General features: G+C 43.7%; 5 protein-coding genes and 1 long non-coding RNA gene across 13 annotated transcripts; 3 read left to right on the forward strand and 3 right to left on the reverse strand.

The window, feature by feature from the left end:
• The first annotated feature begins 1 nt into the window (after position 1).
• Positions 2-3061, forward strand: LOC129586914 (uncharacterized). 3 transcript variants are annotated; one of them, XM_055480416.1, is made up of 3 exons: positions 2-278; positions 827-1090; positions 1799-3061. In XM_055480416.1, exons 1-3 carry the CDS (start codon positions 233-235, stop codon positions 2803-2805), a joined length of 1317 nt encoding a protein of 438 aa, XP_055336391.1. In that variant the 5' UTR covers positions 2-232; the 3' UTR covers positions 2806-3061. The 3 variants fall into 3 exon arrangements, with proteins under 3 accessions (XP_055336391.1, XP_055336392.1, XP_055336393.1); XM_055480417.1 differs by having other exon boundaries at positions 5-278; positions 739-1090; XM_055480418.1 differs by lacking the exon at positions 827-1090 and having other exon boundaries at positions 22-278.
• Positions 3062-6824, reverse strand: LOC129586909 (uncharacterized). Of its 4 annotated transcripts, none has more exons than XM_055480404.1 (4): positions 6528-6820; positions 5416-6118; positions 4540-5355; positions 3062-4461 (listed from the first exon to the last, which is right to left on the reverse strand). In XM_055480404.1, the coding sequence occupies exons 2-4, from the start codon at positions 6046-6048 to the stop codon at positions 3343-3345; spliced, it is 2568 nt and encodes an 855-aa protein (XP_055336379.1). In that variant the 5' UTR covers positions 6049-6118; positions 6528-6820; the 3' UTR covers positions 3062-3342. The 4 variants fall into 4 exon arrangements, with proteins under 4 accessions (XP_055336379.1, XP_055336380.1, XP_055336381.1 ...); XM_055480405.1 differs by having other exon boundaries at positions 6523-6820; XM_055480406.1 differs by lacking the exon at positions 6528-6820 and having other exon boundaries at positions 5416-5881; positions 5962-6097.
• On the forward strand, positions 6817-7865 carry LOC129586917 (basic salivary proline-rich protein 1-like). Its single transcript, XM_055480422.1, has 2 exons — positions 6817-7035; positions 7103-7865. The coding sequence occupies exons 1-2, from the start codon at positions 6943-6945 to the stop codon at positions 7610-7612; spliced, it is 603 nt and encodes a 200-aa protein (XP_055336397.1). The 5' UTR covers positions 6817-6942; the 3' UTR covers positions 7613-7865.
• A 170-nt stretch (positions 7866-8035) lies between these two features.
• Positions 8036-9702, forward strand: LOC129586915 (proline-rich protein 36-like). Its single transcript, XM_055480419.1, has 3 exons — positions 8036-8295; positions 8470-8587; positions 8732-9702. Exons 1-3 carry the CDS (start codon positions 8209-8211, stop codon positions 9679-9681), a joined length of 1155 nt encoding a protein of 384 aa, XP_055336394.1. The 5' UTR covers positions 8036-8208; the 3' UTR covers positions 9682-9702.
• Positions 9623-13098, reverse strand: LOC129586913 (uncharacterized). 2 transcript variants are annotated; one of them, XM_055480415.1, is made up of 6 exons: positions 12584-13098; positions 11920-12372; positions 11172-11676; positions 10672-11082; positions 10267-10427; positions 9624-10195 (listed from the first exon to the last, which is right to left on the reverse strand). In XM_055480415.1, the coding sequence occupies exons 2-6, from the start codon at positions 12190-12192 to the stop codon at positions 9980-9982; spliced, it is 1566 nt and encodes a 521-aa protein (XP_055336390.1). In that variant the 5' UTR covers positions 12193-12372; positions 12584-13098; the 3' UTR covers positions 9624-9979. The 2 variants fall into 2 exon arrangements, 1 of the variants encoding a protein (XP_055336390.1); XR_008690233.1 differs by lacking the exon at positions 12584-13098 and having other exon boundaries at positions 9623-10195; positions 11157-11676; positions 11916-12389.
• A 160-nt stretch (positions 13099-13258) lies between these two features.
• Positions 13259-15582, reverse strand: LOC129586918 (uncharacterized). Of its 2 annotated transcripts, none has more exons than XR_008690236.1 (5): positions 14971-15582; positions 14399-14914; positions 13787-14337; positions 13631-13704; positions 13259-13558 (listed from the first exon to the last, which is right to left on the reverse strand). It is a non-coding gene; the product is annotated as an uncharacterized LOC129586918 (long non-coding RNA). The 2 variants fall into 2 exon arrangements; XR_008690235.1 differs by having other exon boundaries at positions 14993-15581.
• Positions 15583-15686: the final 104 nt, after the last annotated feature.

The raw sequence follows: 15686 nt of genomic DNA on the forward strand, positions 1-15686 counted from the left end.
TCGCACGCGGTTCTACGTAAACCTATCTCTACGGCACATCTTGGGCTGTGTTTGTGTTGCCTGGCAACGGCTGCAATGCCAATAAAACGGCTTCCCAGGACATGGGTGATGTCTCGCGTTTGGTTTCCTCGGGTAAACATAATGATGTCATCTGGCTACATATGTCCAGGTAATGAAATGTGAGTAAGGACTAAGGAGCCGATCGAAAGGACCATATGAGGGCGAGGAGGCAATGGCACAAACGGGCAAACCGCCTACGAATGGCTTGATTTCAGAAGGTATGGCGAAATATCTCTGAATTTATCTTTCGAAAGCCAGGCACTCATTCCTGTTCAGATTTTTCACAGCAAGTACTTTTATAAACAGAGAACTGAGCAAGTGAAACCGTCCTTTGCTTCGTATAAATATCGTAATATTGTTGACAGCTTTATCGCCGTCAATTAGAACGTGACACGGTTTTCAGCAGATATGAAATTTGTTTACGTATTCTAAGGGTGACACTATAGGCACCCCAAAAACCCTCGTTTACTATAGGAACCCCTTTTCCGCACCCCGTTAATTAAAGGCACCCTTATCTTATTAATTGATTCTTTCGTGCACCCTGTTTTTTATAGGCACCCCTATGACAGACGCACTGCAGTAATTTTGTTTTGTAATTTTCTGCTCTAATAATGTCCTCCAGTTCCCCACCTACACCAAATCAGACAGATATTAATTGTCGCTTAACGTACCCTGTAGTAGACCCTGAGAATGACCTGGTTGATCTATATGCAACCTTTGACAAATTCGAAGAAGCATTAAGATCTACCAAACAAAGACGTTCCAGACATCTGTTATCCGTCGGTGACGGTCGGTCAGAATTCCGGACATTCGTTATCCGAATGGTATATGATGTTGGAAATACAAGACCTAATCGATTACATGACCAAAAACTGGTTCGACTGCCGGCATATGTGGAGTTTGGCGTACAGACACGGCTTCCGTTTGTTGGGGAATAACACTAATAACTTCGTGGAAGCATTTTTTCGGACAGTGAAAGCTTTCAAAATTACCGCCGACGATGCCATCCTCATTAGATCCAAGTTAGCAGGTTAGCCTCACCACCCGATCATCGGATGGAAAGTCTGATTCTGTCTGTATGCGAGTATCTGTATGAGACTGACGCACGTACATGAAATCATTTTCGAATTCTGTATCCGAAATAAGCTATTAAAGGGTGCCCATAAAATACACTGACAGGGTGTTTCTATTTAATAAACAGCAAAGGGTGTCTATAAATTACGGGGTGCAAAAGGGGTGCCTATAATAAACGAGGGTGTAAGGGAGTGTCTATAGTGATTTCCTTATTTTAATTGCCCCTTTCCACAACGGTAGCATTCTTCAACTGGATATTACTCGGACTGCTTACGTAGAGAGAGGATTCGGTGTAGATTCGCACACGCTTATTTTTTGCCCGCCTGAACATTATTGCTGGAGCTTAATTAGCAGCAAAGTGTTGTTAAAGGCAATCAAAACTTTTTTTTATTAATTTTGTCGTGAGGTTCTGAGATTTTTGGATAGCTTTTCGTTTTCCTGATTATATAATATCAGCAAAACATCTTGCAGAACGATATGTTTTACGCATTGTACCAGCGCACGTGGGGGCTGACCGTTTCTTAATTAAATGTTGAAAAGCTGCAGCATTTACCACTTAGTGCCGGACAATAATTACATATTAGTATTTGACTGCTTCGGTGAATGTAAACCTTAATTCTCCAATTGACAAATCGATTGTTCCTGACATTCGGTGCAATTTTAGATTCCGACATCGAAAATGTGGGGTTATCGGGATCACAGCTGTTCAGTTTTGACGGTGGCGACATCGACGAAGACAAATGTTTTGTCTCTGGATCGGACGAGCTACTTACACGCTTGTCATACGATGTCTACAGCCTGCGGTCATGCGATGCGGATGTCTACGACAAGGTTGCCATTGTCCTGCACGATATGGCAGGTGTCGAAATTCCTCCTTTCGTGCTCCAAATTCTCAAGATTTCCCGGCAAGATGCCATTGAACGAAATTTTGATCGTGCGCAGCGACTGAACTTCGAAATTGATAATAAAATCCTCAAATGCCTCCAAGCCATGCATCGAGCCCAAATGTGTGATCGAGTGCGCGGGTTCGACAGCAAGCTGGGTAAAGTCCTTAGCATTATTTACCGGCATTTTACTGACGGTGCCAGAGAAATTTCCGAAGAAGCTGTGGAGGACTTAATCCCGGATTGGCCAAATACTGTTTGTATGTTGCCGGCAAAGGAGTTCGTTCCCTTCACATCCTTCGATGACAAGAAACAGAAGCTGCGCACGGATCTGCAACCGCAACAATTATCTAAACTCTCCTTGCGGTTTGAAAACTTTGTCCCACGAAAAGACAGCGGTACAATTAGTCACGCCGGCACCGAAAACAGCGTTGTACCTACCAGCAGTCGCACCAGGAATGCGGCGGTGACAGGTGATGCAGTTGTTCCAGAGGAGGTGAATTTGTCAGCACTGGCAAAAAAGGAGGGGGTAGAATACGGAATGATGTTCGATTTTTATGCTCCAGAAAAGAGAATTTTTAGTGTTTACATGCATCCCAATATGGATTATACAACGGAACCGAAGGAAACCCCGGTTGATCCCGACAATGTTGCTGTAATTGAGGAGAAAGATCCGGATAACCCCAGTCCCCTATGGAAGCAAGTGAAGCGAGCTGCTACTCACATCACACGATCGTTGCGGGGTAATCCAAAATATTTTGTTAGTCCGCAAGATTTGCAGACGTAAAACGGTCCTCTACTGTTGTTCATTTAAGCCTTCTTTTCGAAGAGCGTATTCGGGGAATCACGTTTACATTTTTCATATTTAATCGTTACTGAACTGCAGTACTGTATTGTTGATCATGTTTTGTTCATGTTTGTTTGGTACTGGGGACTGTGCATAAATACTGCATGATTGTTTTCATAAAAGCAGGACCGACACCAGGGAGTCGGTCCTGATTCAAATGAAGCTGAAGGGAAAAGCGGTAAACCTGTTAGGAAAACGGCCATTTATTCGTACATTGGTAAGAAACTAATGAGATCACTTGCAAGCGAAGACTACTCTTACCAACCTCTTGACAGCTTTGCCTTTCCCACTGAAGTGCAGTAGTACTTAGTATAACTTGAGGCTTTCCGCAAACTTTGTTACAGCATAAGTTAAGACGACCATCTTATGGATAGTGGTATAAGTGTGGAAGTCCGTATGCGGTATGCCGAAACCGGCCAATCAGTTTTTTATCGGTTCCGTTTTTTTTCTGCAGTGGTACTTTCGTAAAATTTTTCATTACTGATTTCCTTTATCTGCATCTACAGTAATATCAGACTTCGGTTCTGGTGTAATGGACAGCAGACTGTCGACCTTTGCCAAAGGCATATCGGAAACACCACCCATTTGATACAATTTGCTGCTTCGTCGTCGCGCTTCCGCCGACGCCCTGGACCTTCTAAACTGCCCAAATGTCCGTTGGTCAGCATCGGTACTGGTGTCAAATGAACCGAAAAAATCATCAACCAACGAGCTTTGATGTGGCTGAATTCCTGCCGTGACATTTTCGGAACCGGAAGCACTGACCGAAAACCGTGAAACCAACATGCTAATAAACTTTTCCTCTTCATCAACCAGCTGCTCTTGGAGTTCGACATTTTCGGACTCAGAATCCTGTGTCGCAACGGGCTGTTCGGGTTCAGCATCGGGGTTTAATTTAGTCTGACTAGTAATTGTTGGATCCATTTCTGTAATTGGTGCAGACGTGTCGTTTAGTGATTCATCTGCTGATTGACTTTGTGTCTCCATCTCATCTTGAAACAAATTGTCTGCCGGCCCAGAGTCATCCAGCAGTTCATCCAAGCTCTGTCCTGTTGTCACCAGCCATTTCTGTTTTTCTGTGGGGTCAGTCAGTATTCGCTTTGCAGTCTCCTCCAGGAGGCTCAACGTTTGTTGTACTATCTTGCCCTTTTTTGCCAAAGGCGGCTGTGACCGTGACCTTGGTGCTTTTCTCGGCATGACAGCATCGCGATACAGATGACCAAAGAGGTTGTGCTTGCTGGCCGCCGTTGCTTCTTTCTTGCTTTTTTCATCTTTGGCACGCACGTTGCTACAGAAGCGCTCTTCGGCTATTCGGTCCTGGTTCACTTTAACGAACCATTTGTTTCTAGTGCTTTCCGGGAAGTGCTGCAAGTCGGAATTATAGCGGTCGACTTTTTCGATAATAGCAGCAAGCAGTGTTTCTGCGTCCGAGGGATCGCCTTCTGTGATTTTTTTGACGTATTTGGTGTATAAATCGACAATGCAGTTTCGAAGCGTTTCTAGTGGTGCTCTAAAAAATACTCGGTTTCCCGATCTTTCATCAGACGTCGCTACCGTCTGCTGAAGATCTTCCATTTGAGTTCGCAGCAGTCCGCTCTATTTGGTCGACAAAATATCACTAATGATAATGAAGTTGAGAAAATGGTAAAATTATCAGGGTTATAGTGCACCTACATGATTCCTCAGGAGTTCGCATTTACTTTCTCTGGCTTCAACAAGCCTTTGAATGTCAGCAAGCTTTTCGCTCACGTGGTGTTTGATATCCCGAATGTCCTGTTTGGCAGCTGAACACACTTCCACAGATTTTTGTGCATTGTCATAATACGTCACCACTTGCGATATTATGCTGGCGGTATTCGATTCCGGTAGCAAGGATAATGCCACAACAGATCCGTCATTCGCAATAGTGCTGTTCTGACTTTCTTCACTCATGCTTTTGTGTGGCGGCAACGCTTTTTCTGTTTCGCCGGGTCTGGGCTTTTCCTCCTCCAGTTCTTGTTCCTTGAGTTTTGCATATTCGACATGAAATCGTTTCTTGTCTTCAAATGAAACAGTGTACAGCGCATCCAAGCATCGCTCAATCAGCTTGACCCGATTTTCTTTACGAAGATTGTGGCACTCTAATAAGTTGTTGTTAAGCTCCAATTGTCGAATGACCTTTTCCAAATTTAGCCGTTCCACACGGGCTGTTTCGGCATTCTTTATCGCAACTATGGTTTTTCCATCGCTTTCGTGTAAATAATCATCAAATTCTTTCGCAGTGATTTCGGTTTCTTCTTCCAGTTGCATGATGTCTGAATCGAATTTCGAAACTGAACTGTTTAACAAGTCCACCATACGGCGCTTAATTACCATGCTTACGTTTGCATGATGCGTTTCCCGTATGCGGTTGGTAATGTCTAGTCTGGTCTCTCGATCCATTTTCCGATGCTTCCTAGTCTCCTTCAACAAAGCACCGGGGTTCCGAAAATGAAATTTCGGTCCAGAATACTGCAAAGTTTCCTTGAACTATCATTCCACTGTGCAGTCGGGAAACATTTGGACACAAACCTTAACATGCATTGTGCGATTGTCGGTATCTCCTGATGATGTTCGTTGGGCTTTGCCACACAAGCCAGCTTTACGGGGATTGAAAGTCGGCGCCAAAAGGCGTCTGTCGTTAAAAATGCGATATTGTACAGCATCGCTTTCTTCGTCAAAGATCGGTGTTTTCTTTTCTTTCTTCCGGCTGTGTTCAAGCATTTCTCGGAGTTCGATTAAGTCTAGATTTTTATTCAGCTTGAATGGATTAATGTTCATAATGGATTGGTTAAGCCACGGTGTATGGCCATACGGCGAATCCACTCTGCACTCTTTCAGTCTGGAAAGTTTGGCTGTGGGATAACGATCTTTGCGCTTCACAGTACCTCCCAAAGGATCAGGAATTCTGGGTGACTTTCTGGGTGTAGCATTGCGTATCAGAAAGTCGAGCAAGCTGCGGTCGTCTTCCGGGGGTAGCTCAACGGTAAATGGAAACCTGAGAGAACTTGAGTGTAAATTTGAATGTGCTTGGTCATTCGTGTGTGGCGTTGTTGTAGACGACGATTTCTTAGTCACCCGTTTCACGTCTGCTGTATGTCGGTCAATCTCGCTTTGGATGGCTTTCAAGAGAGTAACCGACAGTTGATTTTCCCTCCGCTTCATGTCTTCGGTTGGTGCCGTGTCAGGTATTTGCGTCAAAGCCAAGACAGTGACATCTTGTTAATTCCTTGGGCTATTAATAGTAAAGACAACAGGTGAAAAAGTTGTTACTTCAAATTTGATGTAATCCAAAATGTGCATAAAAACGGAACTGCCGTGAAGATCTTAGCGCTGGTTTCAAGAACAGTTTTAAGAGACTGAACCAGATGCGAGATACTAGTTAAAGGTCTTATGCAACCGTAACGGCGAACCCTGAACTACTGCTGAATCCAATGTTTGTACTTTTTTACTAGTAGACGTAACTTACAACTTACAAGTAGAAATGTACAAACATTGGATTCAGTAGTAGTTCAGGGTTCTTACAATGTGATGACAATGACTTACGATGACTTACAACTTGTAAGTTATTTACTTATAAGACAATAAAGACAATGTGATCAGCACTTGTATAAACGTTCTTCCTGCTGGTTTACTTACTTTACCTTGGATCCGTTGCACCGTTAGTCTTCAGTGCAGCTTTCCTTTCGAAAGATTATGAGGATACTGTGCATAGGATTTTAAATTCCGTAAGAACTACTTGTACTGTTTTGGGCTAGCTGGTTTGCAAAATTCTAAAAATCATTTGCACACGTATTATTTTGTGATGGCAAACTGACATAAATAAAACTTGCTTGGTACCAAAGGGCCAGGGCGTTTACATTGCATATGCACTTATGTACTGTATCAGTTTTTTTTACTTCCGATGTCCCCAGCCATGACAACCATACTTGCTTTTTCAGTGTTGAGATACTTAGCATTAAAAAAGCGTTAAAAAGTTCGTATTCCCAAAATTTTACCAGAATCAGTTTTAGTCAGCCATATTACACTTGTGTGTTACGTACTCCATACTTCGAAAATATGGGATCCCACAGTCAAGTTTCCATTAGATGGCTGTGCATATCGATATGCTGGATTGGTTGTGCTTCTGCCCTGCAGCCTTTTGCTCAAAGCGTAAGATGCCGGAAACTGGTGAACTGCGAGGAGCCCGGCGTATATTAACAAAAAATTTTGTTTTTAGTACTTCGCGTTTGACCGACAGGATGCACCTTTGCCAGAAAAGCCCGCTGGTGGGTGGGATGGAAGCAGTGTCGCGAATCCCGCTAATCCAATGGGGCAGGCAGTGCCCGCTTCACCACCGCAGCCCCCACCGGTGGTTCAGCCACAACCTGCCATACAGCCCCCACCAAATGGGCCTTCCCAAGGACTGCCGGCAGCGGTTTCACAGCAAACCAAATCCACACGTCCTCCATTCGTAGAACCCCAGTCCACAAACCGCCCTGCTGGCCTGCAAAACATTCCCGGCAAAACTACTCCGAAGCGCAAGCAGTGTGCCCGCCCAATCAAATGGCCGATGCTGCCCAACAAGCCCCCGGTGGAAGCCAGCAGCATGGCATGTGCTGTCTATCCCGATATATACGCCAGTGTTAGAGACACATGCACCAAACTGACTAAAGCAGAAAAGAAGAACGGATCCTATTTCTGGTACTGCTGCTACGTAAAGTGGGCCAAACCGGAATGTCTTTACTGACAAAATTATTAAGATCATGCTTTAGGAGGATGGCGGTGTGCTTTGGTCGCACTGAAGCAAGCTATCTTCTACAGCCCGGTTCTTTCTCTGTGCAGTATTAAGAGATTACGCAAAACAATGGCACCATTTATTGATGTTTGACCTTAATCTTAGAACTAATGATCTTGCAATTTGATATCCCACCGCGCGCTTTCTGATGTATTAACCGATCAAAATTCTATGGAAGCATGTGTAATAAATTATTGTTGAATTGCTTCGAATCACGTCTTTGTGACCGGTTTCTAGTTTTAACAAACCGGCTTATTCACACGGATGATTGCAGCCAGTTTAAAGCACCATACGATCACCGTTCTTTTCCAATTGGTGGTTATTGTTTACAAATAATTTATCAATCCCAGTAGTAAAACAAGCCACCCATAGCAACGTTTATCAGGCTGTTTGCTGGAAGAAAGTTTTTCAAAATGGTGACAGTGAATCTGTTACCTTTCAACTTGTGCGGTTGTAGGCTAAATCAAAATTAGGTGTTTATTAGTTAAATTTTAGCTTGATTTTTAAAGCGCTGCGTACTATCCTTTTTCGCGTTCTGTAGAATTAGTATGTTAAAAAAGGTATTCGTACTCCTTACTCTGCACTGTACCTTAGCAGCGGCCATCGAAAATTTTCAATGGAGCGAACCCGATCTTGTACGTAAAATTTTTGTGTTGTTCCGATGTCACACGACTTAAAGAGCAACTTGTGCCGTTTATACTATTGTCGTTCTACAAATTTCTCGTTAATTTGTCCAGTATAACAGCTAGTGCCCTACGTTGTTAGGCAGGCAACCTCATTTTTGATAAAACTGGTACCTTCTCTGGCAGGACGTATCCCCGCTTAAACTTCGTCAAGACAACGATATCAATGTAGCGTCAGGAAGAGCCGCTCAACCTGGTGAAAATCTCTTGGACCGTCCGTTAGCTGCCATTGTTCCGGTCGCAGGTAGATCATTTTTAGAATGTTATTGGCATGTCTTTCTTTATAAATTTACAAATTAGGGAATTGTACCTGTTGCGCTGACGTCAAAGTGGACAAAGTCACTTTTAGAACTTGGCTGTGATCTCAGGCGCGTATTTTTTATTCCAGCTAACACACGACCCGTTGCCCCTTTCCCACCCGCTGCATTCCCGGTTAAAACCGCGCCAAATTTACCCGCGGGTTTGCCGGTCTCGCGTGCAAATGTAGTACCACCACAGATCCCTGTTGACTTTAAGGGATCTCCTATTCAACAGCCCGCAGATAACCCGCTGTCATTATCACGGAATTCCCCAACAGAATTCGGTAATAATGGGAACGCAATGCCTCAAGATATCGCGTCGTCCGGTAGGAGACCGTCCCTGCCCTCCAGCCCAATTCAACCGATTCCAAGCAATATTCAGTCGGTTGCAAGTATGCCATCGACCTTGCCACATTCGTCTGTTAATATGCCAGCAAGTATTCCAGATAATTCGGTACTTGGGGACAAAACATCCTACGTGACCGATGCCCAGCCATTCAAAAATGATTCTTTTGCAAACCATTCAGCAACATTTCAAAAGACCTTAAAGCCGGTTGTTCAGCCTTTTCGTACAATGGCTACAGCCCAAACGAAAACACAACGAACGAGCAAGAATAAACCACCTACCAGGAAACAGATTTCTGTACCATCAACCACGAAGAAAGCACTGAAAACAAGGACCACGACTACACGACGGCTTACCACCAAGCACTCGGCCGTGTCTCCTTCAACTGGGAAAAAGAAACCTATGCCAGTGTTTTCGCCAGTAATTACGAGGAAGCCAGCGGCAACGAAAAAGACCACCGTTGCCACGCCGCGACCGCCATGCGCATACCCTGTGGCGTGGCCTTTGAAAGGACAAGGCAATCCTCCAGCCGTCTCGTTAAACTGTGATAAATATCCAGATGCGTACCGCAACGAAGAAGACACATGTACCAAAGAGAAAGGCTTCGAAAATACGGATACAAAACTGTATATACCGTTTTGTTGCCGGAAGTGGCAAAAGCTTGGATGCTTTACTCGGAGTCTAAATAAATAATATCCAAATCTTCTGAGATAACCACATCTTGCATGTCATTTTCTAGAAACTTTCTAAACTTCTCAACACACTCCGAAGTTATCAAAGTCGCACGTATGTACAATATGTAGTGGAAAGTTAATACACATTACACATTATTGACAATATCTCCAAAAACGAGCGAATTAGCTGGCGCAAGAAGGAACTCGAATCATTAGTTCACTACTAGATGGCGACTCGCATCGGTTGCAGCCAATAGCGTTGTAGAGGGCCTAGTGCTCGAATTCAGCCGTCGCCATTATGAATACATAAAATGCTGCTACGCTGTGCCTTTAGACCGCGACAGCATCTGATCCCGCCAGTATCGTGCTATCCTTTTAACCAGTTTATCTCGATCCGAGGGAAAACTGGCTAACAACTCTACTTGCTCCTGGCCACCGTCAATAACAAGGCGTCGATGTGAATAACTACGCCACATTTTCCTGGAGGTCGGCACCTGCACACGGATATTTGACAACGTAAAATTAATTTCCTCCTGCAAAGTAAAAGACCGGCTTATTAACGGGAAGATTCCGCAGTGACCCTTGTATATCATGTCGCGATTACCATTTCGGTTATAAGAAATTTGATTTTCACCACTCCGTTGCCGATTTCGATGCGCACATGGTGGAGTGGAAGGCTCGCTCCTCGGCATATCACTTTCCACCAGCAGTGTATTTCCACAACATTTTTCAACGGAGTGGTATCCACAGATTCAGCGGCTTTCCCTAGGCATTCAGAACCCAAACTGTAATAAGCTCAATAAGCAAACTTAGCGGAAATCGTAAATGTACAGTATGAAAAAATTCATGTTTCATACATATACGATTTGCGCTAAGTTTGCTTATTTAGTTTTTACAGTTTATCAGTGATCGCTGATGATGCCGTGGCTATCGAACCACTAACCAGGTACACATCAACTATCACGACTAACTGCCGGCCAGTAGCTGAACACTGTACACTGGTACATACCTGTCTTTTCCAGATCGACCTCAACCATGATTTCCGATTGCGCTCCATCACCCCACGAGTTAAGCTCGTTATTTTCTGGCGGTTCTGAATATATTCCACTTTCCAAAGACACTAGCGTAGAACTAGACTGTCTACTGCAAATAGAAGGAGGCGAGCTTGTGTCCGTAATGGCCACCTCAGTCAAATCCCGAACAATGGATGAGGCTTCTGAATCGATATGGGAAGACGAGTTCCCTCGATTTTCGTTCTCATGAAGCAGAGCACATTCTAGCTCCTGGTTCGACCATCTGGTGAAATAGTTGTTAGGTTTTCTATCGACTTCGAAGGTTGCCAACGATTCGGAACTAGTTGTTACAGCATCATTAAGCTGCAGATCAGAGGCAATGGTTGTTCTGGAAGATCCAGAAGATTCTGTAAAGTCAAAATTGTGACAAACTTCTACGAAATGGTGCACCAACTAATACGAAGACGTTCTGAACTTTTACCAAATTAAGACATGCCTTCTGATGAGAAAATAGACTTCGATCTTGATAGGGATGGATTTAAATTTCTAGATGCCGGCAATCTACTACTCATCAAGAACACTCCACTCAGTGACTCCTCGCTAATTCGATCCTTGAAATAGCCAGGCAGAGCTTCGTCAATGGCATGAGTGATTGGGCTGGAGACGTCTTGAACGAAGGTTGCCGACATTTGAGCGTCTACGAGAGACTCCTCTATCGTACTGCAATCGGTCAAACAACTGTTTTTCAAAACTTCGATGTCTTCCTTCAAAGCCAAGCTTTCGGCAGTTGGCGAAGATAAGCCAAGAATTGTCGGAATGGCATTAAAATCTGCATTAAATTCGGCATGCACGTTTTTTGCAAGAGAGTTGCCTTCATACGATCTTGGTCCCGCATCGCGCAAAATGTCGTGGTCAGAAAACGTCTCTACATCGGTCGCACCATCGAAGCATGGGACATCACCGCTATCAGTTGCTAACAACGCTTTGGTGCTCTCATAACTCTGAAAAAAATCATATAGTATTACAAACTTTATCTATTGGGACTGTTTCTCCTGCAAGTTAAGCACTCGTAACCGCTTCGATAAAACCAGCCCCTACAGCAGGCTCTGAACGTCAGTTAAGCAATTACTGCAATACTTTACTGGTTAGTTGCACTGTGCAGTAAAACAGAGGCAAACCGGTACAGGTTGCTCATAGTGGAAGCAAACATTTAAGTAGCTATTCGTCTGTAGACCAGTACCTACTCCAACTGGAACCGTATGAATGGGTTCTGTCCAATCAGGAAAACGTTCTTGACAATCGTTTTCGGTAACAGCATTAGTCGGGAGATGCATGAGGTTCATGGCCAACTTCCTATCGGCAGGCTTTGAAGGAGAGGAAACGGTGGCTTCTTGCAATAACGGTACGCTTGTTTCACAAGCGGCTGTTATTGGATACCAATCGGCTTTCATAAAGATCGCATGGTTTGCTGCAGGCAACAGCGCTTTCTCGTTAGCAATTCGGATGGCGATGTCCATGCTTCGGCAGCGAGGAAGCACGGAAGTCGTGGAAGCTGCTGGAGTCACATTGGTTGATGTGTTCAACGCCGGCACAGACGACAGCGCATTTAGTTGATTTATGACTGGGGTTGCTCTTGCGCTAGTGCGGGGCTGTTTTTTCCGCGCTTTCTCACGAGAATATCGATGCGTTTCACTGTACTGTAGTGTCCCACGTGGCCCGCCAAAAATAATGAAAACATTTTATCACAATTATGATAATAATTCGATGCACAAATATAAGTTATATATTGTAGGCTAAAACAAGAATGAAATTAAATCCGTCCTTAAAGGTTCGCATAAATAGCTAAGAAACACTAAAAATGGCAGAAACCGTCTGTGCACGCTCATTAAAGCGTGTCAAATTACTCACTGATGAGAGTAATCGACGTATCCTCTATCTCAAGCTTTGGGTCGGCGTCCGCTGAAGGATAATCGCCATTTCCTTGTAGACCTTCGGGGATTTCAGTGGGCAAGTAAGATGCCGATTTCTTACGCTCTCCAGCAGCCAGTGCATTAAAAAGGTCAGCAGATTGGATCCATGCCCGTTTTGACACTTTCTTCTGCTTGCAGTCCAAAGGTGGATGCATTTGTTTATCTTGTTTTGAAATTATCCGATTGTCTGCGGTAACCCGATTGCAAAGGAGGAAAACATTGATGCAGTGCACAAAATGAGTCTAAAAAATATCACCGGTCGAATAAAAAAGCTGATTACAAAGTAAGACACCGTATTGAAGATCCGGCGACCCAAAACTACTACCGAAGAGCAATTTACGTCACTTCCTTAAAAATATGTCTTCTCGGTGCTAGCGAGTTTTATCACTTTCATGCATAATATTTGAACGATTGCAGCATGCTCCTAGCAATACGGCCAACTAACAACAAACATGTAAGTCAACGTGTCGGTCTCTCGGACTTTGCCCGTAGTCCATCCACGGCGACTCGACCCACAAAAATACCCTACATGCTATTTACGCTTCCAGCGCCAGATGCTGAGCATCTGCATTTGCCTCAATTACAATCGACCTAAATTAGATTTTAGGTAGAACTTGATGTAAGTATCAAATTTATGATACCAACAGACAACAGAAACCCTGAAGCACTCGCAGCAATCACGGAAGCTAGTTTGCTTCAAAGAATGATCTGACATTTTACAGAACCCGACCGGACGATATGAACAATAACGCAACGACAAGATTTAGCAAAGTGAACACATAACAAAAATCATAGCACTAACAAACAAACAGAAAAGTGGAAATTCACTGCCTAGCAGAAACTGCATTTTAAGTCATCAACCATTGCGCTTCTTCCTCCAAATGGCGAAAATGATGCAAAAGAGAAAGAGTAACTGCAAGCGTAAAACATTTGTAAGCATATAGCAACCACCTAAACTCGTAAATATGAATTCAGCGTAACTCACAGCTACAGCCACGATAATTCCAATCAGCATGCCATTGCCGGATGTTTCTGGTGGGGGAGGAGTTTCGGCCAAATCTACAAGTTAATAAAGTACTGTACTCGTACTGTATTAATGACACAAAAACGTGACAATATGCTACCGCAGATTGTTACGTACGTCTGACGTTGTCTGTCACAGCAGTTTGTTTATTGGTAACCGCACTGGCGCCCGCAGCCACCGATCCCGTATCAGGTTTCTCAGCGTCTCTCACAAATGTCGCCGGAGGCGTGGGAGACAATACATTCGAACTGTTGGCAGCTGGTATGTTGGGAGTGGTTACAAGAAGAAGCGAAACGGTGATCGGAACTTCATGATCCCGCAGCGGCTCATCAGTCTGCCAAGGCGGTAATTTCCGCTTAACTGTTGTGACAATCCTTTGGATATAACCCGTTGTTTCCTTATTACGTAAATTAAAAACTGCAGGGTCACCATCGGCCAAACTATTATTGGTTACGCTGATTGATGCAGCATCACTGGGACCAGTGGTAACGTTGAGAAGAACTACCAAAGTTGTGTTACTGTTGTTGGTTGCATTGATCACCGTAACTAGTGTCGTCAAGGGTTCATTGTGGTCGCTTATTTGGCGGAGCGGGAAAGTCATGACGGAGCTGATTATAGAAGAATAACCGTGTCCGGCTGGAATAGTCGTTGATATGGTTGAGGGAATACTTAAAGGAAAGGAAAATTCTGAATTGTCAAATAATGCAGAGGGTAAAGACGCAACCGTACCTAGTAAAAAATTGAGTGGTTCATCGTCATACTCTTCTGTAGTCGGAGACGAATCCGTACCCGGTTCTCGCACATCACTGGTCACTTGTTGGAGCGTTGTCGCCGTTACTGACGATAAAATTGTGGACAACAGGGTCACTGTGGAACCAGTTGTTGCAAATGATTCGTCGTCGCTCAGGGTGTAAGTCGATATATTTGCCCTTTCAATCGCCGGCGAACAACACGGCCCAGGAACACAGACATTTGCATCAATGTGCTGAAGTTTAGTATTGTGCCATCTTCCATCAAGCCACACGGTTTCCCCGGTTGCAAATCCAGGAAGAATTTTTGAAGTATCTTTAGCTGTTGCATTTCTATTGTACTCGATCTTCGCACAGTGACAAACATGTGCAAAACCGGACATTTCGAGCGCTGAGGCAAAGTGCTGATCGCGTTCCATTTCGCAAGGTCGGTTTATAGCCACCACGTACTCCCCCTTGTTATTTGGCCAAACACCACTAACCCGAACTCTTTCGTCTAAAAAAGTTTGCCAGCTGCCTGAGTCTAGTAAGTAAACAGAGTCTGCAACTTACAGTTTGCGTATTAACCAAGTACCTTTAGGTCCTTTATACACAAACATTGGGGGCTCTTTTATATAGTAAAGGTTTGTCATAGGAACACCAGCTGCAACAGCTTCTTCAAAAGATTCGCACCGAACATTTTTCTGTGATAAAAGACTCCATTGGTAAATTTGTAAGCTCCACACCAGCTTAATCCATAGGTCAATATTCATCAATGGTCTCACTGATCATTTCCTTCATCAGAACGAGCAATCTGGATTCCGCATAATCTTCCTGAGCACAACAGCAGACCCTGGTTGTTAATGGTTGAATAGGCAGTGTGGTTTGACAGTATGAGTCAACTGAATACCGGGGCCAGGTCGATATGCTTCTGCCTCTACAAGGCAAAGAACCTACTGTGAATGATGTTACACTTCAAAAAGTGCCCAGAACGACAAGAAGAGAAAATGAATTTAAGCAAGGCGAGATGAGAGTACGCAGATGCTATTTATTTTCTTGTTTAAAGATTCAGAGATTAAAACCAACTATTTCGTTATAAGTACAAGCATGAGATAACTAATAAAATTTCTCGGGGGATTTATTAATTAAAAATAATAATTGCCAAAATATGCTGTAAATTTTTACTTAAGCACTCTGTGATGGGTAATAGAGCTTATTGCTTACATTTAGGTTTTAGTCGTTGCTAATGAATACCGTAATCGATATGTATTTCGGTCATTAATTAAACT

Source organism: Paramacrobiotus metropolitanus, unplaced genomic scaffold, assembly GCF_019649055.1.
Source record: "Paramacrobiotus metropolitanus isolate TYO unplaced genomic scaffold, Prichtersi_v1.0 Parri_scaffold0000022, whole genome shotgun sequence".
Taxonomy (NCBI): Eukaryota; Metazoa; Tardigrada; class Eutardigrada; order Parachela; family Macrobiotidae; genus Paramacrobiotus; species Paramacrobiotus metropolitanus.

What these genes read in the sequence shown, in the direction of transcription:
- LOC129586914 (XM_055480416.1), top strand. Translation starts at nt 233, where the DNA reads ATGGCACAAACGGGCAAACCGCCTACGAATGGCTTGATTTCAGAAG. An exon ending in GAATGGCTTGATTTCAGAAG is followed by an intron (nt 279 to 826) that starts GTATGGCGAAAT and finishes AAGACGTTCCAG; the next exon opens with ACATCTGTTATCCGTCGGTG. An exon ending in CATTAGATCCAAGTTAGCAG is followed by an intron (nt 1,091 to 1,798) that starts GTTAGCCTCACC and finishes GTGCAATTTTAG; the next exon opens with ATTCCGACATCGAAAATGTG.
- LOC129586909 (XM_055480404.1), bottom strand. Translation starts at nt 6,048, where the DNA reads ATGAAGCGGAGGGAAAATCAACTGTCGGTTACTCTCTTGAAAGCCATC. An exon ending in ATCGCACAATGCATGTTAAG is followed by an intron (nt 5,356 to 5,415) that starts GTTTGTGTCCAA and finishes GAAACTTTGCAG; the next exon opens with TATTCTGGACCGAAATTTCA. An exon ending in GCGAACTCCTGAGGAATCAT is followed by an intron (nt 4,462 to 4,539) that starts GTAGGTGCACTA and finishes TCGACCAAATAG; the next exon opens with AGCGGACTGCTGCGAACTCA.
- LOC129586917 (XM_055480422.1), top strand. Translation starts at nt 6,943, where the DNA reads ATGGGATCCCACAGTCAAGTTTCCATTAGATGGCTGTGCATATCGATA. An exon ending in TGCAGCCTTTTGCTCAAAGC is followed by an intron (nt 7,036 to 7,102) that starts GTAAGATGCCGG and finishes TTTTGTTTTTAG; the next exon opens with TACTTCGCGTTTGACCGACA.
- LOC129586915 (XM_055480419.1), top strand. Translation starts at nt 8,209, where the DNA reads ATGTTAAAAAAGGTATTCGTACTCCTTACTCTGCACTGTACCTTAGCA. An exon ending in AATGGAGCGAACCCGATCTT is followed by an intron (nt 8,296 to 8,469) that starts GTACGTAAAATT and finishes CTTCTCTGGCAG; the next exon opens with GACGTATCCCCGCTTAAACT. An exon ending in TGCCATTGTTCCGGTCGCAG is followed by an intron (nt 8,588 to 8,731) that starts GTAGATCATTTT and finishes TTTTTATTCCAG; the next exon opens with CTAACACACGACCCGTTGCC.
- LOC129586913 (XM_055480415.1), bottom strand. Translation starts at nt 12,192, where the DNA reads ATGGACATCGCCATCCGAATTGCTAACGAGAAAGCGCTGTTGCCTGCA. An exon ending in GTCTATTTTCTCATCAGAAG is followed by an intron (nt 11,083 to 11,171) that starts GCATGTCTTAAT and finishes TTGACTTTACAG; the next exon opens with AATCTTCTGGATCTTCCAGA. An exon ending in GGTCGATCTGGAAAAGACAG is followed by an intron (nt 10,428 to 10,671) that starts GTATGTACCAGT and finishes CTGAATGCCTAG; the next exon opens with GGAAAGCCGCTGAATCTGTG.